Source organism: Mus caroli, unplaced genomic scaffold (assembly GCF_978045245.1).
Source record: "Mus caroli unplaced genomic scaffold, Mus_caroli_1 scaffold_1, whole genome shotgun sequence".
In the NCBI taxonomy this organism is placed as follows: domain Eukaryota; kingdom Metazoa; phylum Chordata; class Mammalia; order Rodentia; family Muridae; genus Mus; species Mus caroli.
Genome location: NW_028227256.1, coordinates 132,689,903 through 132,714,346, shown reverse-complemented (window position 1 = coordinate 132,714,346; position 24,444 = coordinate 132,689,903). Strand labels below are relative to the sequence as shown.

General features: G+C 50.7%; 1 protein-coding gene across 3 annotated transcripts in view; it reads right to left on the bottom strand.

The window, feature by feature from the left end:
• Cacna1s (calcium voltage-gated channel subunit alpha1 S) overlaps positions 1-24,444 on the bottom strand; it is a 66,059-nt gene that overhangs the window by 658 nt on the left and 40,957 nt on the right. The window contains exons 20-43 of one of the 3 annotated variants that reach the window (XM_085841423.1): positions 24,156-24,262; positions 23,593-23,680; positions 23,268-23,375; positions 22,029-22,081; positions 21,647-21,793; positions 20,800-21,001; positions 20,482-20,640; positions 18,473-18,583; positions 17,620-17,703; positions 14,429-14,485; positions 13,475-13,603; positions 13,212-13,277; positions 12,560-12,651; positions 11,877-12,036; positions 10,862-10,989; positions 8,076-8,172; positions 6,943-7,045; positions 6,013-6,114; positions 5,609-5,733; positions 3,621-3,749; positions 2,716-2,966; positions 1,198-1,283; positions 415-521; positions 43-186 (exon numbers count right to left, since the gene is read on the bottom strand). In XM_085841423.1, the coding sequence (XP_085697549.1) occupies positions 43-186; positions 415-521; positions 1,198-1,283; positions 2,716-2,966; positions 3,621-3,749; positions 5,609-5,733; positions 6,013-6,114; positions 6,943-7,045; positions 8,076-8,172; positions 10,862-10,989; positions 11,877-12,036; positions 12,560-12,651; positions 13,212-13,277; positions 13,475-13,603; positions 14,429-14,485; positions 17,620-17,703; positions 18,473-18,583; positions 20,482-20,640; positions 20,800-21,001; positions 21,647-21,793; positions 22,029-22,081; positions 23,268-23,375; positions 23,593-23,680; positions 24,156-24,262 (2,835 nt within the window). Of the gene's footprint in view, positions 1-42; positions 196-414; positions 522-1,197; positions 1,284-2,715; positions 2,967-3,620; positions 3,750-5,608; positions 5,734-6,012; positions 6,115-6,942; positions 7,046-8,075; positions 8,173-10,861; positions 10,990-11,876; positions 12,037-12,559; positions 12,652-13,211; positions 13,278-13,474; positions 13,604-14,428; positions 14,486-17,619; positions 17,704-18,472; positions 18,584-20,481; positions 20,641-20,799; positions 21,002-21,646; positions 21,794-22,028; positions 22,082-23,267; positions 23,376-23,592; positions 23,681-24,155; positions 24,263-24,444 lie in introns of all 3 variants that reach the window. The other 2 variants (XM_085841419.1, XM_085841427.1) reach the window with 2 other exon arrangements.

The following is a 24,444-nucleotide window of genomic DNA, read 5'->3' as shown; positions in this document are numbered from 1 at the left end:
GGCCACCCCTGAGTATGCCGCTCTGTTCCAGCCCCACCTCACCTCCTGGATCAGCACGGCAGTAGCTGTAGCTGTGCACCTGTGAGTTGAATTCCTGGGAACGTGCTCCTCAAAGTTCCTGCTGTTGGGTGTTTCCAGAGACCGTGACGTGGGGCCCTTTCCCTCTTTCTGCACAGGATGCTCTGCCTGGGAGAGCTGTCTCAACCACAGAAAAGCAAAGACGCCCCCAAAAGAGATATGCTAGAACTAACAGACACACTGGAGCCCATAGCTCATCCAAGGGAGTCTCCGCTAAGACCCACAGACTGAGGAAGATGCAGGAACACAGGACCCTTCTGTTATGAATGAGCTGCTACCTACAGGGCCCTTCCCCTGCCAGGCCAAGCAGGGTCTATATGGCACTTCCTCCCAGGCTTTTGCCCCTGTTACCTGGCACAGGGAAGGAGGCACTTGGCCTTCAGGCATTCTTCTCTGGGTCATCTGTCTTTTCAGTTTGTCTACATGGGATCTGCTGTGAGGTCCTGTGGGCCAAGGAAGGCAAGGTCAGTGGGGCTGCCGACCCCTGATGGGCGGAGTCATCAGAGCCTTGCTTGGGCAGCTACAGCAGGTAGTTGAGAAGGTAGACACACGTTGAAACCTAAGCAACTCCAGGCCAGACAGAACTGGCTCAGCTCTCCCTGCCCAGCACTTTGTCCTTATGGTTTGGGAGAAGCTGAGGGGTAGACTTGCCAGCAAGCTCTTGTTCAGTATGGCTATGTGTGTGCATGTTAAAGTGTGTTGGCGAGCAAGGGAGTACCCTCACTGTTACTGAACCCCAGAAATCTTGGGGATGCTACTGTCACACAGAGATCCCAGACCCATAGGGAGACCTGCCAAGGACTCCACAACCTAGGGATCAATTGTGCAGGGATGGTCCCTCCAGGAACCCTGTGAAAGGGAACTCCAGGCTAGGCTACACAGAAGGGACCTGTAGGCCTGCACAAGGGCCGATAGCGCGAACAAGCCTTCCCCACCCATTACCCATTCCATTCAGCTTCCCATTTGGAGCCTTTCTCAGCCTGATGATAGTGTTCTTCCTCCCAGGACCCATCCCGTCATAAAGGTCCTAAGGGACCTTCCAAGGCTCTAAGAGAAGAGGGAGCACCCCCAAACCCCTCTAGGAGAAGGCTCAGCTTCTTAGTCACAGAAAAGACTGACCTGAGACCCTGCAGGGCTGACTGTGGGGTCCTTCTCTAGTAACAGGCATGTCTGCCTCTTCCAGGAGCTCCCTTTCATAGCAGATGCTGAAATGGGAGCAGAGCAGGCTGAAACCGATCCACAGAGGTACCAGTGAACATCCAATCAGAGTGCAGGAGCCTTCATGCCAGGGCTGGTTCTGCTAGAGCTTGACTCTAGCTGTCCTTGCCTCTGGGGGAAGCAAGCCAAACTCATGGCTGCTTCCACTCCTGCTCAATGCTTCCCCTACTCTTCTCACATTCTGCACTCTTAGGGCCCTAGCTGTCAATCCTGATGACACATGGGCTCACCTGGGAAGCTGTGGTGAAGACCATTGACTGGGGAACCCACTCTAGACACGGGTAGTTTTGAAAGCTCCAGATATTGCTCATGTGCAACTGAAACCGAGAAGTGTTCTGGGCCTTTCCAGCCCGCGTCATTAGTAACACTTGGTACACCTAACGTGTCCTAATTGGTCACCGTTGTACCACATGACACATCCACTCACAGCAGAGCCCAGGTCTGATGCTTCTGTATTTCCACACTACCTAGCACCATGGTGACCCAAAGACATAGGTACCCTTCAAGCAATCTGAGCTGAATTCAAGAGGCCTCTTTGGACTGGAGTGAGGTGTTGGCAGTCCTTTCTAGGGAAGTAGCTGTTCAGCTGGCTTCTGCCCTGTCTTCCCAATGAGACCGCTGTTCAGTTGGCCCATCCAGAGCAGAAGTCCCACTGGGAACCCAGCCCCTGAGTTATGATGGCTAAGTGGCTCTACAGCATCATATGCCACTTAAATCACAGCTGGGATTGGTGTGATGTGAATGTGGTGGTTGGAATAGGCTTAACCCTGGGAGTGGCCTTGTTGGAGTAGGTGTGTGGTCTTGGAGGAAGTGTGTCACTGTGGGGGTGGGCTTGGAGACCCTAAGAGCTGCCTTCTCCTGTTTGCCTTCAGAACCAGATGTAGAACCCTCAGTCCCTCCTCCAGCGCCATGCCTGCCTGGATGCTGCCATGCTTCCTGCCATAATGATAATGGACTGAATCTCTGAATCTCTGAATCTCTGAACCTGGAGCCAGCTCCAATTAAATGTTGTCCTTATAAGAGTTACCTTGGTCATGGTGTCTCTTCATAGCCATGGAAACCTAAGACAGAACTACCCAAATCTGACTACTGACCTTATCATTCAGTTTCCTATAGTGTACGCTACTGCTAGAGGCCCTTTCTTAAACTGTACTATGTAACCAATACATTTCAGTGCCTTCCTACTGAGAAATCACAGAAAGGTTGGCTTAGGTTTGTGGCCGATGTTAGCAAGAGTCTGCCCCCTGCTGGCCAAAGACACCCCTTCAGGCCAGATTTGCCCTCTTGTGCTAGGGGTGTAGAGTGGTCCCCAAGGACACATAGCTAACAAAGGACATTATACAAATTTCAGGATGCCTCCTTCCCTCTCAAACATATCTCAGAATTCATATTCCCGTGGCTAGCAGTTACAACTGTTACCTGGAAAACACTGGGTTGTTTCTATGGCTGCTGTTGCCATAGGCAACATTGGCATTGGCGTTGTTGGTATTGGCACGAGCAAGAGGGTGGGTGCCTGGGTTCTGAGGGAAGTCCTCCAAGAAGACTGGTGACTCCAGCTCTTCCATCTCTATCTCAGCAAATTGGAGGGGTCTTTGGTTGGCCATGACAGGGGGCAGAGAGTTGGTCCTTTCCAGGAAGTTGTCCACTTGACCAAACAGGCCTCCTGTCCTCTAGAGGCAAGGGGGAGAGTGAGAAGGCAATGACTGGATATGAGGATATGGAGTTCCCTGGGGTTGGGTGGTTGGCTGACAACCTGGGAACATAGTGTTAGGAGCAAGCAACCTATAAGGCCAGAAGAGAATGCCCTGGAAGACAATACTAGAATACAGTTCACCCTCAGCAAGGTCTAACTTTGATGGACAGACAGCAACCATACAGCTAACGCACACATGGGAACATGGCACACTGAATTGGGAGTCTGCAGAACTCTGTTCTAGCGCCCCTCTAGTTGATTGATATGGGACATTGCATGTCTTCTATTTGGGCCACCATTTCACAAAATCCAATGGAGTTTAATAGGGTGTCCATGAAGAATCGTCAAGATCCCATGGCTTACAACTCTCCATAGAACTAAAAATCAGGGGTAGCCTGAATGGAAATAAAATTACCCTTGGGCAATGAAAATATATATGGGGAATGTAGGAAACGACAGTGTATCATATTTAGTGCATTGGGGCCATAAATTCTGAGTCCCAAAAGATATAGGTGGCAAGGTATAACTTTAGCTCCCAAATCCATCTCCTGTACATCCTGGCTTCTAGCCTTTCTCTCTCTTGCTCCCTGCTGTGCCTGGTCCCTTAGAAGTGGCCATGGCCCTCACTCACCCGGAATATCCCCTCCTCCATGGCAGCCTCTACCATGGCCCTCTCCAGTTCCTCCTCTGCTGTCAGGTCTCCAGAGATGGCACGGTGGATCTCAGGAGCTGCCTCTTCCTCTATGGTCCGTAATCCAGCCTAGGGGTGGTGAAGTATCAGGGTGATCGTGCATCCCAGGAGTTGGGACCACAAATGCTTTCCCTGGCCCCACTTGTTTTGAATCCCTGAACCTCTAGCTCTCCTGAAACCTGTTCTCTAGCTTGGACCAATATCACAGGGCTCCGAGGGCCCACGGTCTTGTTCTGGCCTGAGGGAGACAATCTGCATTCTGAAAAGATTCTAAGGGCCTTTCTGGGATTGTGTAGGTAGAGACTTTGTATCCCTTCCACCCAAGCCTCTCAGTGGAGAATCTTTTTGTTGACATGTGTTTTTTAGCCAATGAAATGTTATATATCAGAAGCAAAAAAAAGCAAATCAAAATGAATGCCACCTGATAATTTTCAAAAAGGACACAGGATCATGTCTGTGACATTCTTACCTAAAATGTACATTTTCAGTCTTGTATGAGGAAACATCATACCAACCCAGACTGAGGGACAGCTGGCCTGTGTCCTCAAAAGAGTCAAGGTCACATTAAGGAAGGACTGCCAAGTGACTGATTCCAGAAAGCAAGGTACCAAGGCAGGATGCTGTGCATGCAAGGCGTATGATCCTGAGTTGGATTCTTTTTCTGTAAAGGACACCATTGAGGTGAGGAGTGGAGGGTAGCTATGAATCAACACTAACTTCCTAGTTTTAGTGGTTGTATTGTGACTATGTAGAGGATTATGTAGGGCAAGGCCATGTTGTCTGGAAATTTACACTAAAGTATTCTGAGCTGAGGGGGTGTCATGTGAGTTATCCTTAAATGGCTCATATCAAAATGTGCAATTGTGTAAAAGATAAAGTTATTTCAAAACCGCAAAGGCAATTCGAATTCTTATTGAACACGTGGCCCAAATGTGTGTGTGTGTTTGTTGTTGTTGTTGTTGTTTTGAGATAGGGTTTCTTTGTGTAGCCCTGGCTGTCCTGGAACTCACTCTGTAGACCAGGCTGGCCTCGAACTCAGAAATCTGCCTGCCTCTGCCTCCCAAGTGCTGGGATTAAAGGCGTGCGCCACCACTGCCCAGTGTGTGTGTTGTTTTTAAAGATTTATTTATTTTAACTTTATATGTATGGGTGCTTCGCCTGCTTATTATGTCTGTGTACCATGTATGTGCAGTGCCCACAGAGGCCAGAAGAGGGCATCAGATCTTGTGGAACTGGAGTTACAGATGGTTGTTAGCTGCCCTATGGATGGGTGCAGGGAACTGAACTGAGGTAGGTCTGTTGGAGCAACAGGTGCTCTCAACCCATGAGCCATCTCTCTAACCCTACATGTCTGCTTTTGAATTTTAAAGTCATATGCATTACAATGAACACAGAAGGAGGAGGAGGAAGAGAAAGAAGAAAAAGAAGAAGAAGGAGGAGGAGGAGGAGGAGAAGGAGGAGGAGGAGAAGAAGAAGAAGAAGAAGAAGAAGAAGAAGAAGAAGAAGAAGAAGAAGAAGAAGAAGAAGAAGAAGAAGAAGAAGAAGAAGAAGAAGAAGAAGAAGAAGAAGAAGAAGAGAAAGAAGAAGAAGAAGTCAAAAGCCTTCTGAGATAAAGGTTAAAACATTCTCTTATGCAGTGGAGCAGACCAGAAGCCGACCTGGGTGGGGGTGGGCTCTGCTTTCTTTGGAGTAGTGGACTCCTTATCAAAGAAATCAATTTTTTTCATCCAGTCACTCAGAGATAAGGAGCTCCCAGAGCTTCTCCTGAGGCCAAACACCCTCTGTCACGGACCAACCTGAATTATCTTCTCATTCCATTTATCTGGGCTCCCTTCTCTTTGCTTTCATCCCTGACTATTGATGAGGGATCAAGAGAGGGGCTTGGATCAGCAGGGATGTCCCTTGGAACCCACCTAGGTTGGATTTACCTGTATCTGAACCGTGTCCTTTTTGGGTCGATACCCATAATACTCTTCCTGGCGCTTCATGAACTTCCGGAAGTGCTCCTGGATGAGGAATGTGGCATAGAATTTCCCCACTGTCACCTCATCATCTGTAGACAGCCAAAACGGAGGGAATGAAGGCCAGTGGGAGACTTACACTGGACTCAGAAGAGAGGTCTGGGGTCAGCAGGCTCAGCGGTCAGCCCCATCCTGCTGAGGTGGTGAGTGGACACCTTTCACCGTGAGTTAGTGTGTCTCTGTTAGATGCTCTTGGCATCTGCCTATGGTAGCAATGTTATCTAGATGCCAGGTTCTGAAAGGGCTTCTTGAGTAAGCTTCTCAACGTTTATGCGTCTGTCCTAGACTCTGTTCTTCCTAGGAGTACCCACCTCCTATTGGAGGGATGACTTGGTCCAAGAGCTTCATGCTGGTTCTCTTCCAGATCTTCTTGATGATGGCTCTCAGCTCCTCGTTAGCTTGTTCAAAGTTGCCTGGGGTGGGAGGTGGAGGTGTGAAAGGTAAGAGCGGCCCTAAATTGAGTGAACTTGATGAAGCCTGGAAGAGCAGACATTTCTTCAGCATACCCTGGCTCAGTGCTCTTTTGTGGTAGCTGCTGTACTCCACACTGGCAATGGGATGAGGGCAAGGGTAGGCCAACGCTTGGATCCTGTACTCACTTCTCATGCCTTGCAAGGGTCAGACTGTAGGCTGTTGCCTCCCTTTCTCTGTGTAAAGATTTCAAGTCCCTACATACTCCAGTCTGCCCCATGGTCCCCATGCAATCCTCTTGCTTCTCTAACTTGCTCTTCCCTGAATCCTGACTTGCTTCTTGTCATCTCAAGTATCCTGCTCATGGCTGCCTCACACATCATTGTCCCAGGTAGGAGGATGGCCCTGAAGCCTCTGGAACCCTGGCCAAGGACTCAAGGACAGCCCTTGGCCTCAACCCCACTTCTTCCCCTGTTCCCACCATGTGTGTATTCCTGATTTGGGGGGCCAATAGGTTTGGTGGAGCTGAGTGTGGGCTCTCACACCTGCCCAGTACTGAGTCCTAATTTTGTCCCTTTCAGAACCACTGGGCAGGTTGGGGGACAGCCCTGAGTGAGGACTGTCATGCCTCTGCCCCTGACAAAGCTGATAAATATGAGACATAATCTTATGACCTTTTTGTGTGGAGACTCAGCCTCCCTGGAGACCTGAATGGCACAAGAGTTGGTGACCATGGCCTGGGTTTCTTCTGCTTCTGTCCACATTTCTGGGAATCTGTGCAAGAATCCACCCTTCTAGAGAAAAGGGGGCACTCATGAGAAGTCCCTCACCTTCCGTCTTGATCTTGAGGGCTGTGCGCACCAGGGCAAATAGTGTGGCATTAAAGGTGACTGTGCCATCGCTGTTCAGGGGCATGTTCATGCCCACCAGCCTCTGTACAGGGAGAGATAGGACTTGCTGATGCACTAGGAAGAAGCCCAACTCATCAAGTCACCCTTACCTGGTGTAGGATAGAAGGGAGTGGCTATGAGGACCGGGGTGTGGACTGAATGGGATATGTCCATGAGACCTGAGGTCAGCAGGGAGGGACTTGGAGCCTGCTGTAGATAGGATCTGGAATGTCTGCCAAGGCCCATGTGTTAAAGGTTTAGACACTAGGGTAGTGCTGCCAGGAGATGGTAGCCACTGTAAGGGGTGGACCTAGAGGGATATTTGGGGGAACTGAGGGGCATGCCTTCTTCTCTCCTTAAGTCTGGGCCAGGAGGGGAGTGATTTTGCTCCACCATGGCCCCTACCATGACGTGTTACACCCATCACCCATAACCAGAGGCCTAAATGCAATGAGTTTGCTTGATCTGTGGATTGGAACCCCCAAGTTGAAAACTAAAAGAATCTTTTTCTCTCTTTAAGCGATTTGTCTCAGGTCTTTGCTACAGTGGTGGCCCGCTCACTGACATAGTGACCCGGGAAGGAACCCACTACTGTAAAGCGCCTCCTCCTATCAGGCTCTCTCTAGTCACCCAGCCCCACAGCACCTGCTGATCCTCCTTCCCCAAGCCACGGCTGCTTAGCCTGGCAGCTAAGCAGGTGGATCGTGCGTGGATGTGGATCTTAACCATCACGGGTGGTCACCTGAAGGATGAGGGTGAGAAGACTAAGACACCCCTCTCCCAACGAGCCAGGAATTGTGTCAGTGTCTCACGGGAGCAACACAGAGCGAGGGGATCAGGAAGTCGCAAGTGGGGAAAGCCACATACGATGAGAGCGTGATGGAGAGAGATAACCAGAGAACGGGGGTTTCAGGCTGGATGTGAAGTTGGAGCAGAAGCAGGAGGAGTTTTGGGAGCACCACTGAGGTTTGGGGGACCTTGGTCATGGCTATCCGTCTGCATCATTGACATCAATGACAAACATCAGGGTGTTTCAGGCAAGGTAAGTCAGGGGTTATCCTGGGAGACATTACCTTACATGCTACCCTGTGTGGGCAGAACTTTCCAAAGCCCAGAGGGGGCTGAATCCTCCTCAGCAAGGTCACCACATCCAGGTGCTTGATCCTGCCCCTGAGGGAGGACACAGACAAGGACATCCAGGCGTGTTACTCAGAGCACCTTACTCAGAGAGTAGACAACGAGGGGAGGGAGCCAGGGGACCAGGAACATTTCCTAGTTTCTAACCTTGTTTAAAAGGCCTAGAAGCCTTTAAATCTATATTACTTTAAATCTATATTATTAGTTCTTTATAAATTCCATACAGTATGTTTTGATCATCTTCACCCTGCCACCCCAACCCTTCTCACATTGTCCCCCTATACCCCCAAAAGAAGAGACAAGGTTTGTGTTCATGGGCGTCCACCACAGAATGGGGATCTATATATTGTGCGGATACATGCTTTCTTTCATGGAGTTACCCTCTAGGGCAGGGGATCTGGATTTCATTTTCTCCCATGCTAAGGCATTCCTTAAGTTTTGGTCAAGCTGTAAGTGGGGACTCTTGGGTTGTGTACATAGATCAACAGAATAGTAGCAGCCTGCTCCAGAGAGTCCCCCAGAGCTGGGAACACTACGGCATGCAACTGTGACTTCTGGGGTAGGCACAAAACACAGCAAGCAGGACCATTACCAAGGCACTGGCAATAGGGGAGTGTTGCCCTGAGAACACTCATTTGGGAGGTTTTATGAACCATCTCATCCTCATGGCTGGCTGTGAAAGACATTTCTTTTCTTGGAAGCACACAGGTTCTTGTGCTCACAGATAAGCCCAAGAAAACCAGGAATGTTAAATACACAAAGTGGTCTTTTCAAGGAAAAAAATGTGTAACCTATTTTCTGCCCAGAAATCTGGGACAGGAGGTGCCTAATAGCCTGGGTGACCCCTGTGTTATCTGTAGAGCCAAGCCATAGCTGCTCCCCCAAGCTCCCTCACTGGGACCGGAGCTGTCCATTAGTCTAGATGACCTTTGTACTATTTGTATGGCCAAGGTGAACCCCCAAAATTCTACAAGCTGAAGCAGAGATAGTTCATACTTGTGGCTACCTGTATGACCTGCCTGTGGCCACACCAGGTCCTCCCTGTAGGCCCTTAAAAGATAATACATGCAGCCTGTCTATAGAAACTACTTTCAGAGATCAAGTGACATGTCCTTTGAGAAGAGTTTTGATGTAATTATGTCTCACTGTGCACATGGAATTATGTTACACCAGGAAACTTTTCTTCCCAAATTGTACTTTACTTAAATAAGTCTAAAATAAACTGCCCAGTGTCTGACTCTAAAGTTAGAACCAGCACTGGCTGCTGAGTCGCGTTGAACAGGATTTCCTTCTTGTCGCACATGGACTGTGAGGCTGATGACCATGGCATTTGTAGACCCCACATTGTCTATAAGTTAAGTGCTGAGTGAGACAGACATGCAGACAGACATACATACACACACACACACACACACACACACACACACACACGCACATTGGTACTTGGAATTGAGCCCAGGGTCTCTCACATGACAGGCACGTATTCTACCACTGAGCCACATCCCAGCTCCCCATCCACAAGTTAGGAGTGTGTGGTAGTGATAGAAGCAAGTAGATTTCTAAAAAGTGTGTGTGTGTGTGTGTGTGTGTGTGTGTGTGTGTGTGTGTGTCTGTCTGTCTGTCTGTCTGTCTGTCTGTCTGTGTGAGTGAGTGAGTAGAGTGTGTGCAGGAACCCATGGAAGTCAGAAGAAGGTGACAGATCCCTTGGAGCTGGGGTTACAGTATGAGTCACTGGACCTGGATACTGGAAACCAAACTTAGGTCTTCTACAAGAGTAAGAAGTGCTCTTAATTCCTGAGCCACCTCTCCAGCCTGTAGGTAGGTTTTTGTTATTTTATTTTATGTGTAGATTGTTTTGTCTATACATGTATGTCTGTGTACTACATGTATAAACTACCCCAGAGTCCAGAAGAGGGTGTCAGGTCTCCTAGAACTGGCATTACAGGCAGTTGTTAGCTGCCATGTGGGTGCTGAAAATTAAACCTGGGTCCTCTGGAAGAGCAGCAAGAACTCTTAACCTCTGAGCCAGCTCTCCAGCACTTGGCCCCCAGGAGGTTTTACTGTCCCTGTTGGGAGTGTTTTTTTTAGAGACCAGTTGCCAAGAACTCTGGACAGACTTGCTTTGATTTTGGTGCCCTCAGTGACTGTGTGACCCAGAACAACTTAATCTCTCTACACCTCAGTTTGCTCGTTTGTGAGACTGGAATGACCAGAGGATCTGCATCATAGGTTGGTTAGAAGAATCAGATGAGCCAACTCACATGGTACTGGGAAACATTCAGTCCATGGGCTCTTACTGCTTCTTCTATCAAGAGGAGTAGGAGAGTGCTTCCCATGCTTTGAGAGGCAGGCAGATGGCTAACAGCAGTGGGGACTCTCACTCAGACAGTCTGAGTGTGGCCTGGGACTCTGCATTGTTATCAGCCTCCACTATAGCTGGTAAGTAGAACCACAGTGAGCAGCCAGGCCCTGTGTACCTGTGATGTGCTGAGATCTCATGCCTCACTCCTGAGTACTAAGTGGCCAACTAGAAGATGGGTGACCCCTTCCTCGGAAAATTAGGGAGTTACTCTTTTGAGGGATCCCTTCCACCTTTGAGACATGCTGTTCCCCCAGGCCGAAACCTTGGGTAGATTAAGAGAGAACAGAGAGACTCCAGAGGGATCACTAGGATGGAATGGCGGGCAGTTTGGTAGGCACCCAGCACCACACAAAGACTCACTTAGCCTCTGGGTCGTACTCAGCCCAAATGGCCTTGAACTCGTCCAGGTGGTGAGGGCCCAGAATGGACCAGTCCCTTGTGAGGTAGTCAAAGTTGTCCATGATGACAGCCACAAAGAGGTTGATGATCTGCAAAAAGATGGGGTGATTCAGGGACTGGTGTCAGGGTGGGGGTGGAGAACAGGGACCAACTGGGCATGGGGCTCCTCCCTCAATCCAGCTCTCCAGCACACTCCACATTCCACACACAGGTAAGGCTGAGCCCTGTCTCTGTTCTTGCCCAGCATGTGCTGTGGTCCTGGTGACCAGGGCACCCCTTTGGGAGCTATTCTGGTCTCTGAAAGCTAGTCTTGCCTCTTCTGGGCCTGGCTGATGCCCCTCTCACTTTTCCTGTCTACACTGGGGTCCTTTCAATTGCCATGCTTACTCACACATGAACCCACTCCATCAGAGTCCTGACTAGGTCTTATTCATGTTTCTACCCCCTGCACCCAGCCCTGTGCCTGGCAAACATTTGACATTTAAAGGTTTTGGGTGAATATAGGGAATAGAAGGGGAGACACCAGCGTGAGGGGCCCGGTGGATGCCTTCCTCATGGGCAGCCCTGCCACTTCCAAGAGATTTGATGCTATTTCTGACCCTAGCCAGGTTCTCTCGGGAGACTCATTTTAGAATCTCATTTGTCTTGTAACACAGCATCTTCCTGTGATGAGGGATAGTTAGGGTTAAATGTCTCTACTGGAAGCTTCTAATTCTTAAGACCCAGCCTCATCACAGTCCTCCTTAGTACAAACTATGTATGTAACATGTATAATATATACAGTAAGAACATCGTACACACAGTGAAAGTGACTAATGGTCCATTTGGAGCAAGAAAAAGGAGCTCACAAGACAAAGACACCCCCAAAAGATCAGAACAAGGGACAGACTAACAAGAGTTTCCATCGCCTCTAAGATGTCTCCATCCCACCTCACCCTGCAAGTCCCACCCTGGGCAGAGCCTGCAGACTTCTCACCAGGAAGGCGCAGAGCATGTAGAAACTGATGAAGTAGTAGTAGGCGAAGTTGGTGCCACATGTATGCTCCTCCCCGGGTGCGTAGTCAGACTCCGGGTCACACAGCTTCCCATAGCTGCAGGCCAGCAGGATCTCTTGCCAGGCTTCCCCTGTGGCACACCTGAACAGAGGAGAGATGCCGTTGGCCTGTTCACATTTGCTGGGTCCTCTGAAACAGCCAGTGGGATCAGCAGAACTGGGCTGCTCCCCAAGGTAAGACACCCATAAGCTTGGTATGGTGTCCCCTCTTTGCTGTTTCCCCTCTGCTCCTCCACCCCCAATGTTTGTTTAAATGCAGGGCTAAAGTAGAGCTGAGCTATACAGAAAACCTTTCTTGGAGTGAGGGCAACTTTTACCCATGATCAGAACCACAGCTAAAGTGAGTGTCATAGATCTATGTCAAGGATCACTGAGGTCTCAGTACTCTCTGAGGGACCTTTGACCTTTGAACTCTGCTTCAGTGGAGTTGAATAGGCAGCTTTCCACTCAGGAGGGATTCAGTGTCAAACCTCGATGCAAGGTTTTCATAACGGTGACAGCAGGGCATTGCGCCAGGCAGGGACCCCTCTAGTACAGGGCATATGTGGGACCAGCACTGCCTGGGGTGTAGAGGAGAAGCCAGAAAAGCCAGGGGGCTCTCATACCTGAAGAGTAGCAGCACAGCCTGTGGGAAAGTCTGGAAGTTGTTGTTCCGGTTTATCTGAGTCCCGTCCACCATGGCGATCTTCCCGAACATCTGCCAAGCACGGACAACCAGGATACAAGTGTCTCCTCAACTCGGTCTCCTCCCGCCACATCTCCTGCTTCACCTGCTTCCTACCCTGACCCTTATTTCATTTCAACGCCCTTCACTTCAGGCTGCATCGGATCTGAAGCCAGACACACAGGATTCCTTTCCCGGAACACTTCCTTTCAATCCAGAAGCTGGGTAGACAATTTCTCTCCAGCAAGCACTAAGTTAGACAAGATCTGGAGAGGGGTTCTGGGGCGGGAGAAGGTCTCTAGCTAAGGCTTTAGAGTGGTACCAGATCTGCCCCCCCACCCCCCCACCCCCACCATGTCCTTCATGTGCTAGGGTCTCTCCTGGAGGCCACACCCTGGCTCCTAACACCGGAGCTTCCGGGTCTCAGTTCTACCCCCTCTGTCAGATTGAAACTGACCCCTTGGCAGCTGGATTGTGGAAGGCAGAGAAGGCCCAGCTTTCAGTTGCATGTTGTTACGCCTTTCTGGGTCCGCAGCTACACCCGCTAGCTTGACTGAGACGCACCTTTTGGCCTGAGCCCACCTGGCCCTCACCTGCATGCCGATGACCGCGTAAATGAAGAAGAGCATCACGATCAGCAAAGCCACATACGGCAGGGCCTGTGGGGAGAGGACGCAGCCGCAGCTAAGTGCTTCACCTGCCTGCGCTGCAGCCCTAGGTCCTGCAGCCTGCCCCCCCCCCCTTTGGCTAGCCAGGGATCTGCCTGGCTCTGGGACCTTGGGATCCCACCTTGGGCTAGTGGCATTGCTGGGTCAGTTTCCAGGATCCCCGGTCCTGGCCGGCTGGGCACTCGCACCTGGAAGGACTTGATGAATGTCCACAGCAGGGTGCGCACACCCTCCGCCCGGTTCAGCAGCTTGACCAGTCTCATGACCCGGAACAGGCGGAAGAAGGCACTGGAGATGCGGGCGCTCTCATCTGGGTCCTGTGGGGCAGCAGCCCCAGAGGTCAGTCTGGGGTGGCACTCGGGCATAACGGGCAGGGCAGGCAAGAAATGCAGTGCACGCGCGCAGTGTGTGTGTGTGTGCGTGTACGTGTGTGCGTGTGTGTAATGTCCACAGCAGGAGGGTTCCAGACCCCACTTCCGAGCCCCGATTGTCTCAGAACCTTGGACTATCCTGGGATTCAGGGCTCTGGGGTCATGTGTCTCAAGAAGGTTGAGTTTGGGGTCGAAGCTATGCAGTAAGCCGGTGCCTGGGAGCAGAGCAAGGATTCTTCCTGAGGTGAGGCTGTAGCAAGGCCCACTGCTGGCTTCCTGTTCTGTAAACTGTCACCAAGCTAAGTATCTGGTGGTCTGTAATGTCTCCCACAAGTGTCCGGTAGCTTTATCAAGTTGTTTGCTGCATATTCAGTGCGGTCACTCCCACCTGCCCCACACTACTCTTGAGTGTTGTGAATCAGGCAAGCTTCTGCCCTTGTGCCAGCTGTAGTCCTGTTCCTTATGGGGCCAATTTGGCCCTGTTCCCTGTGCCTGCTAAGCTGTCACGGAGGTCTGGTGACAGACGGTCCTTTGATCTATAGAGAGAGTATGGGGAGAATCCTCGACCCATTTCTCAGGGCTCAAAGGAAGCCACTACATCCATGCATGTCCCACCACAGAGCCCCACCTCTACCCAAACCCCAACCTGCACTGGGCCTGCTCTAAGGAAAGGAGCCCTGACTTCTGGGGGGCACCCCATGCGATCCATGCAGCCAGCTAGGCATGCAAGCTGCAGGGCAGGGTGAACAGGCTCATGCAGCCTGAAATTACAACGTTCCCGCAGCCTCCACCCAGGCAATACAGTCCCCCGCTGGAGGCCAGGAAAGTCTGTGGAGAAAAGAGACGAGGGGAGAGAAACACATGGGAGGAAGGTGAAGAGAGTTGTCAGAAAGGACCGACACAGGAGAGTTAAAGAGAGAAAAAGACAGGCAAGGGACGGAGACCTCATGTGGCCGCAGTCAGGGGTGGGGAGGTAAAGAGACCTGGGCAAGGGAACATGAGGGGAGGGAAGACCAGACAGAGACAGGGCCCATCTCTTCTTTGAGAGGCATCTGTGGGTTCTTTGAGAGGGCTTGGGTTCTTCCTGGGTCTGGTTGTGTGGTACAGGGAACACCCTGGCATACTGGAAACTGTCTCTCACCTTCATAAGTAGATTCCCCTCACCCCCTGTAACCAGAGCTGATGCCCTCATAGAGGTCCACCTTCTAGGGGCAAAGTGGGTGGGGGAGACTAGAGACCCCTCCTTCCATCAGGTATCAAGGGGATCAAGTCTGGGGATCAAGGCTCACCTCTCAGTGGCCTGACTCCTTAAGAGTGCATGGTTGGGTATATGGGAGTGGCTATCTTTTCCCTGGCCACATTTTGTGAGCTGCCCGTTTTCTAGAGCCCTGAAAGTAAAATCACTGGGCTTCCATGTGTCTACAGATAAATTGGTCCCAGCTCTCTGGATCCCTGTACCACTGGCCTCAATCCTGGCTGCATGTCAGATTCATGGAGAGAATCGTATTGTACATATGCTGTTGCGGGGGGCCCACCCAGCCAGTGAAGCCAATGACTGTGGAATAGGGCCTGGTTTCCGAGGTTCCGGTGCACACCAGGAGAATCTCCTGTGCAGCCGGGTGACAAACGTGTTCTTTACTTGTATAGTCTGACCAGTAGCCACTTAGCACAACTGTCCATTTGAATGACAACAACAACCAAAAAAAAAAAAAAAAAAACCAAACCAAACAAAACTGGAAACTAGCTCTTGGTGACATCTGCCACATTTCAAAGGACCAGGAGGAGCACATGACAGGACAGCGTGGGACCGGCATTGAAGTTCTGATCGACAGGCAAGGCCTTTCCCTAGTTTGTGTGTTGGGAATGCAAATTCGTCTTACTGTGTCTCAAATACATGTTCCCGGTAGGGGAAATTTTCTATTTCTGAAAACCAAAGGAAGACCACGGCAGCCTCTGCAGCCAAGAGAACAGCCTCTGTCACGTGGGCCTCAGACTTGGAGAATTAACTATTTGAATTGGGGCTATTTATTCTGGCTGTTCAGAGTTCTCTCTTCTGGCTGCTTGTGACAAGTGAGGCTCTCAGACCACAAATAAATGTTTTCCTGGAAAACACTGAGCACGGATAGAAACTCACAGCACATACGCACCACACATTACACATTATCCCCTCCCCCACCTCCTCTCTGCTTTTGCCCAGAGCCCACCCCCACCCCTATCAGCCCTGAGCAGATGGAGCTGTCTGTCACCATCCTGTGATGAGGTGAACAGAGTTCCCAGGATCCTCCCCTAGTACAACAGACAGTTGGTGTGGCAGCCAAGTCCCCAGAAGGTGCCATTTCCCCCAGGGCTGAGCTTTTGGAACCTCCGTCCAGGGCCCCTTCCTCACAGACTAAGGCTTTTCTCAGCTGGACCCTCTGTCAGGCATCTCCAGGCTCCATATCTGTCTCTCCACCAACTTGCTGCTCTGGGCCAGGAGGTGGGAAGTTCAGAAGGAGGCCCTTCCTACGAGTCCCCTGCCTTGAATGAGCTGACCCTTCGGTAGGATCGCACTATTCCCCAGCTAGAGCAGCTTAGGCAGATGGCTGTCCTCTGTCTCTTCTTCCTCCTGGCTTCTTCTTCTTCTACCTCAGCCTGGCTCCAGGGTGTGGCTCAGTGATGACCCAAGGGGACAGTGTCTTTTGCTTTCTGCCTCTGATCTTTGGATCTCCTCTTCCAGCCCCCTTTCTCTCTTTCTGCTCAGCCTTCAAAATACACCCCAGGTGATCGCCTCTCACCATCCCTACAACCAAATCCCCTTTTTGTCCTCAGCCAGGTGGCCCACTGCAAGCCCTTCCTGGCTGCTGTCCCTGGGGCAACCCTGGTCCTGCTCAGCACCAGCTCAACAGGGCAGCCCCAGCGATCCCATCAGAGCTGATGGCTGAGAGTGTTTACACCTTCCAAAGGATCCTTCACCATCTCAGGACAGAATCCAGTGTGTAATGATGGCCTTCAAGAAGAGCTGACCACAGTGTTCGTATGTTTGTTCTCCCTTCCAGCTGCAAGGGCATCCTGCTGTTCTCTGCATGCAGCAGACATGCTCTGCCCATGGGCCCTTTGCATAGTCTCCTTTTGCTCTACAGCAGTGTCTCCCATAGCTGCACGGTTATCACCATCTCAGTCCCTCCCATGTGTCATCCCTACTCGCCTTAACTTCATGTAGCCCAGCAGCAATATTTGTTGTCTGCTGACCCCTACAATTTTGTTCCCTGCTCTGCCTCCAGCACCCAAAGCCATACAAGGCACATGTTGGTATTTAGTGTGCTTAATAAGTGCTATAAATGACCGAATCCCTAGAGAAGAGCTATCTTTTTTTTTTTTTTTGGTCATTAGATTAACATCTCAAAAAGCAGAGATTTAACCCTTTCCTGGCTTGTTCAAAATCTCTGGTGAGGTTTTATTAGTGAGTGGGCTCATGAAGTTCACACCCTCCACAGCTATACCCAGACCCCTTCTCTCTTCTGCTTGTCCATATGGATCTCCTCAGACACCTCAGCAAGTCTGACCTCTGCACATTCTCTCCCAGAAGATCCCTTCCCTTGGACTTGCTGCCCTCTTCAACTCCACTGCCACCTCTTATATCTCTTGCTACCCTCTTTCTCGACTGAGCCACTGGTGACCTCTGCTTGCCACTCTAGTTCTTGATTTATGCTGTGTGGGCACACTCATGCCAGTCTGGCTCTCCAGGCACCATTCTGTTCTAGAGGATACCATTCTGTTCTAGAGGATACCATTCTGTTCTAGAGGATACCATTCTGTTCTAGAGGATACCATTCTGTTCTAGAGGATATCGCTCCTCGAAAGCAGAAGACTTGTCCTGCTCTAAGCCCGGATACCATGTTGTACTTGTCGTGGGTACTTCATAAACATCTGCAGGGTGAACGAGAGCCCTACCCCAGTGAGGGCTCTGCCCATCCTGTACTCACATCGATCTCGCTCAGGATAACGTCAATGATGCTGCCGATGACGATTAGGAAGTCAAACACATTCCAAGGATCTCCAAAATAGCCCTGGGAAGGGAGGTCATGGAAGAGCAAGGTCTTAGCTGTGGATGAAAGCAGCCATGACAGCCAGTGGGGGATGGGGTACTTATCAAGCTGCTGGGCAGATCAGGGTGCCAGCATCCCATTTCTCTCTTTCTGGCTTCTAATTTTCATCCTCTGAGCTGTGGTCTCAACCTTCCTAACAATGTAACCCTATAACACAGTTCCTTCTGCTGTGGTGACCCCTGATCATAAAATTATTTTGTTTCTACTTTATATCTGTAAATCTGCTGTTGTTATGAATCATAATGTAAAGATCTGATATGTGACCCCCAAAGGGGTGGAGACCCATAGGTCAAGAACTGCTGTTCTGGAGCATCGGTGGTGAGAGGCTTGTTGAGAGCTTAGTCTAGAGCTTTCACCCAGAGCCCCACTTAAAATTTCTGTCCAGAGTTCAACAGAATAGAACTCAGTTGGACTAAGATGGGACTGTGGGAATAGATCTGAGAGCCTAAAAGCCAAAACAAGATCTTCTCCTAGTTCGAGACTTGTACTCTAGAAGCAGAAAGGAAGGAATGGGATGTGAACAGGTCCACAGATGCAGTGGCGAGCATCTGTATACCAGCACTCCATTTTGACTTCTGGAAGTCTTGCTAGGCCTGCATCTGACAGGTGGCATAGCATAGGCATGAGCAGCCTGAGAGCAGAAGGCAGAAGGGGCCTCAGGTATAAGGAGGGGAAAGTCTCTCCTCCCAGACCACAGCTGTTCCTTTGTCCCCATGGCCCAGTCACTCACCCTGGGCTTGAAAGCTATGAGCTTGAGGACCATCTCCAGGGTGAAGATGATGGTGAAAGCCACGTTGAGAATGTCTGAGATGTGGTTCATCTGTTCCGACTGGTTGTAATGCTGGAGAGGCAACATGAATGAGGTAGGCCAGGAGGGCCGGGCTTCCCAGCTACAGATCACAATCCCTGATCCATCTTCTCTTTGGAAAGTACCTGTTTTTATCTCAGCAATCTAGGAGATTAGTAATCTCTTCTACCAGGTCTCAAGAAAAACTTTCATACCTGTTCCATCCACAATAAGCAGTAGCAGAGGGGAGTGTGGAGGTTCAACAACCATAAGTTTGACCAAGTATGGCTCAGGGCTACAAATATCATTTACATATTTGGTTCTGGGTGACCAAAACTGAGTCTCCTAGGCAGGGCTTAGCATAGTCACTATGGTATAGGATTAAAGAGAAGACCCTAGGGTTCTGGGGTTGACATCTGTCCAGTGGGAAACAGAGCTAGGTAAGACTCCTATATACCAGCTGCCCCAGTGTGGTGGTTTGAATATGCTTGGCCCAGTGAGTGGCACTTTTAAGAGGTGTAGCCTTGTTGGAACAGGTGTGGCCTTGTTGGAGTGGGTGTGGCCTTGTTGGAGGAAATAAGTCACTTGTAGGGGTGGGCTTTGAGTCTCTATGCTCAGGCTCCACCCAGGGTGGAATTCCAGTCTCCTGTTGCTGCCTTCAGAGCAGGGTGCAGAACTCTCAGCTCCTCCAGCACCATGTCTGCCTGCATGGTGCCTTGCTTCCTGCCATGGTGAACCTCTGAAACTGTAAGCCGGCCCCAATTAAATGTTTTTTATTATCAGACTTGCCTTGGTCATGGTGTCTTTTCATGTCAATAAAACCCTAACTAAGACACGAAGTGACAGGATGGGGAGACCATTTGGTCAACAGCCTTGGTTTTTGTGACCACTTCTTTGGACCACCTAAGACTCTCATTCTTTTTGTTGGTAAAATCTCAACTACCTTCTACAGAGCACACCCAGGTAGGTGAAAAGGGCCTACTAAGTGCCCTACCCCTCAGCAGCAGGGCCTTCTGACTGCCCTACTCCTCAGTAGTGGGGCCATGTCTGCTGCCTGACTCAGTCCTAAAGAATCCATTGTTTATATTCTTCTACATAACCAGGGTCTATAGCTCAGTGAGTATCCTCCCATGATTCCACGAACCTACAGGGTGTGGTTTTCTCACTGTGCTATTGTTTAAATGTGAAATATCACCATAGGTTCATGATCTGAACACTTGTTCCCCTAGACTGTGGTTTGAGAGGAACTAGGTCATTGGGGTAGACCTTGAGGTTTATAGCTAAGCCATGCTTCCCACCCTGTCTCTGTTTCCTGTCCTGCTGAGATGGAAGCAGCTGGCACGTGTCCCCATCACCATATAGCAGTCCGCCATTGAGCCTTTCCTCACCATGACAGACTGCATTGTATCCTTTCCAACCATGAGCCAAAATAAACTGCTCCTTCCTTAAATGTTTCACATAAGGTGTTTGGTCACAGTTACGAGAAAAGCAACTAACGTATATTGAATATGTCTTATGCTCCTAGGAGAGGGGGTTCCTAGCTGTGACGTTGTATTATATAGGGTTTAATTAAAGCATGGTAGCAATGCTGACAGCTATGATATGACCTATGAGAGGTTGCTCCTCTCCTAAGAGGGACATTCCAGCCATTCAGATTTGCAACAGTGAAGGGAAAACAGAACATGTGTTCTGCTTCCCGCAGGTCTTCCTCTCCTGCAGGAGCCGTGTCCTGTTTGAAGAACTGCCATCCCACCTCTTTGGAGGCTTGAATTAGCTTCTTAACAAATAAGCCATAAGGGACGAGGAGGCTGGGGTTAGCTCACTTCTGTGTCCTGCAGCTGGCATGCAGCAGGTGTTCTAGAGATACCTACTGGGGTGAACTGGGGACTTCTCTCTGTCCCTGCCTTGCCCAGGTCCTAGGTCTTACTATGGCCAGTCTCCTGTCTCCTTACCTGCATGCCCAGGCAGATAGTATTGAGCATGATGAGAGCAAACATCAGATATTCGAAGTAGGAGGAAGTGACGACATACCACACCTGATACTGGTATGGATTTTTGGGGATGTAACACCTCAGTGGGCGAGCCTTCAGGGCATACTGTACGCATTGGCGCTAGGACACACAAAAAAAAAACAGGATAAGTCAGTACCAGTGTGGACTGCTTCAGGTTGGAGATAAATGGGAAACATAGGCTAGGACTGGACCTCAATGGAGGCTCTCTTCTCAGGCCTGTGGGCCTCAGTTTTCCATCTCTAGCAGGTGGCTCAGTACCTGGTTCTTGTCTAGCTCACAGTTCTTATACTCAGTTTCTCCCTGTTCCTGGAAGGTAACGATGACAAAGCCCACAAAGATGTTCATCATGAAGAAGGCGATGAGGATGATGTAGATAATGAAGAAGATGGCCATCTCCACTCGGTTGTTGTAGACAGGGCCCGTGTCCTCCTCATTTGAGTCTATGGCCTTGTACAGTAGCCTTGGGTGGTCAGAGAGGAAAGGATAGGCAGCCAAGTAATGGGAGAGAAGGCAGAACTCATCTAGAGAAGGTTAGAACCCACCCTGCCATGGCCCTGCCTTTCCAGGGGCATCTCTTTTACCACAGTCAACCATTAAGACTCTGCTACACCTCTCTGCACATAGGTTGCAGATGTGCAGTTTGGTCTTTATGTGGATCCCAAATAACTGGAGCAGGGATTATCCCAAAAGCTGTTGCCTGTCCATGGAATATGTTCTTCTAGCTAGACTGCCCTGTCTGTCCTCAGTGGGAAAGGATGCATTTAGCCCTGCAGAAATTTGATGTGCTAGGGTTGGAGGATACCTAGGGAGCCCCCACCTGCTTAGAGGAGAAGGGGATGAGGGATGGGGAGAAAGGATTGTGGGAGGGGTGACCAGGAGTGGGAGGCAATGAACGGGATGTCCACTGTGGGTCGGGAGACATGCATTTGTGGGAGAGATTGGGCTCACTTTGTCAGAGTCCTTTGGTCAGGCTCACTTAGGAGAGTCATGAGTCTGTGGGTTTGTTGAGCACTGCCACAGACTGGCATGGTACCCTGGGGGCTGCTGGTTCCTGGGCACCATCCTCACTGTGCCCATGCTGGACACAGACCCCAATCTTACTCACTGGGGCCAACCCTCGAAGGTGGAGACCGTGAAGAGTGACATCATAGCGGAGAGTACATTGTCAAAGTGGAAGTCATTGTGTATCCACTGGCGGGGACGCAGCTCTATCTGCGTGGGGTCTCCATCCTTGTATATGTAGTAGTAGCCCCTGACGCAGAGAGGCCCAGTCACTCCACCGTGTGGCTGGGATACATCAACTCCACCCATATCCCCTGGGCCCTGGGTAGTGAGTGTGCCAGAGAACTGGCGGCCCCTTTCTAGAGCAGAAATGAAGGATGCTGCCAGGAATCCCCTCCCCCTCCTACTGAAGGCTCCCCACCCCGAAGGTCACGTGCTCCTCATAGGAGCCTTCCCTATCCCTCTGCTGGCAAAGCCTGGGGTACCTGCACTCCTCTTCAGTCATCTTGGATAAGTCATTGCAGCTGTAGAACTTTCCCTGCATCCAGGACAGCAAAGAAGACACAGAGACATGGAGATAGAGTAAGGTAAACAGGCTCTGTGGGTACTTGGTGGGAAGGAGAAGGGTGGGCTGTCTGGAGGGAGGGAGGAGACCTCTCCTCTCTTATATACCCTTAAGACAAGGCCATCATCATCCATTCATCCCAACTGCCTCCACCCAGCCTGGCTGCTGCCTTAGATGGGCATTTGTGGAGTGGCCAAGGTTGGACCTGAATACACCCAGCCCTGCTCCTTTGACTATGGAGGCTCCTCCCATCACAGCCCAGGCTGTATAAGGGGAAAGGCTTGCCCCACCCTCACCGTTCTTCTCCTGCCCCTGGGAAGTCCAAGACTGCTAAGGAAACAGGAGTTATACAAACAGATGCTCCCAGTAGAGCTCTGAGAACTTCATTTGTCTTCAGAGTTAGATAGAAGTCCAGCACATCCCTGACAAAGCCCGATCTCCCTCATACTGAGGACCTGAGAAAGGTTTTGTCTAACAAAGAGTTAGATGCAGGGTGACCCTACAACTAACTTAGGTTTGAAATGTGTGAATTCTGGTCTAGCTCCTTGGAAGGCCCAGAGAGAGAAATGTCTCAGTCAGGGGGTCCAGCTGCCCTGCCTCCCTCCAGGGCTCTGTTATTTCTTCAGGGTACTCCATCTTTGAGGAGTTACAATTCTGTGGGAAGAGGTTCCTAGAGAGAAACTGATAGCTGTGTTCTCCCAGGGAAGCATCCGTAGGACAAGGCCAACTGTGAATTCGCAATGAAGATTGCCTCTGCAGAGTTGCCTAGGAAGTGTGAATGATGCCAGTCATCCCAGCCAGGACCTTGGATTGCAGTGCCAGGCTGCAGCAAAGGAGGTGGCTGGACAAGGGATGCTGTAGGCAGACCTGACAGAGTAGGTGGAGGTTGGCGAGTTGGTGAGAGAAAAGCTAACTACAGGCTCTCTGGGTAAGAGTAGACACAATGGTAAAAGTGGCCGGAGAACCAGAGGCTAGCAACAGGTTATCACCTAGCAAATAGAATACCAGTCATTTTCTCCTTTTGAAACTGTAGATCCAGGGTCAGTTGCTGTCACAGTTTGGGGTTGTCTTGTTTGAGGAGAACTGGCTGGCTTTTGTCAAAGGCCTTCGAGCTGGCCCTGGTGGGGAGAGAAGGGCTGCTGGCCAGGCGGAGCCTCACCTTGAAAAGCTGCACTCCAATGCACGCAAACATGAACTGCAGGAGCGTGGTGACCAGCACGATGTTCCCGATGGTGCGAATGGCAACAAACACGCACTGCACCACGTGCTAGGGAGGCGGGGACAGGTCCATGGGTACTGGGCTTGCCCCACCGCTACCCACCATCATGCCCAAGGAACCCTGGGAATTCAAGACTCCGCCTACTAGGAGGACTAGGCCCATGGGGAAAGCTGACAGGCTTGCCTCGTTCTCACAAGATGAGCATCTGAACTGAGGACCTGGAGTCAGGACTGCTGGTCCCTCCCCTAAAGGGGCCCTCTCTCACCTTCAACCCTTTGGCTCTGTTTATGGCCCGGAGTGGTCTCAGCACTCTCAGAACCCTTAAGATCTTCACCACGGAGATGGCACTGGACCTGCGGGAAGCAAGTAGCTGTGGGGCCTAGAGTGGTGTGCTCCCGCCAAAGGGTTGCAGCCAGGGGCTTTGTCACCTCCTACCTGGAGCTTTCCACATGTGATCTTCCTGACCCATGGGTAAAACTGATCCCTGATCATTGCAAATGGTCTCATTGGCTTACTTCTCTGTGGATATAGACTGTCTTTTCTGTCAGACTAGAAATGACCTGCAGCTGAGCCTATATTCCTCACTCCAGGGGCCTGGCTGTCTTCTCCTCTTTGCCTCCTGTCCTGGTCTGCAAGATAAGGCTCTAAACATTTAACATTGGCCCTTTAGCCCAGCTGGGGACCACCCAAGGATGTTCCACCCAAGGTGGCCCTTGGCCACCCTCATGTTTCAGCCAGGAGCTCAGCCACCCACAGGGCCAGGACTCCTGCTCTGAGGTACAGGCACAGAGAACCCACGCACTGGAACTGAGCCCGGACACTGCTTACTCGAGGCCCATGGAGATGAGGGACACAGCCACCACCAGCAGGTCCAGGATGTTGAAGTAGTTGCGGCAGAAGGAGCCTTTGTGCAGGAAGGCTCCATAGGTGGTCATCTGGGGAAAGAGACAGCATCTGGAGCAAGCAGCTGGAGGAGCAGACGTACCCCTCCTGGAGAAGGGCTTCTTATCTCAGTCTGCTAGGGAGAGTGTCAAGGAACGTCATGTTACCCAAGTCCCCAGGCTCAAGGGTGCTCCCTCTGTTCTTGGCTTCAGACAAACCCTGGGCACTCCAGGAG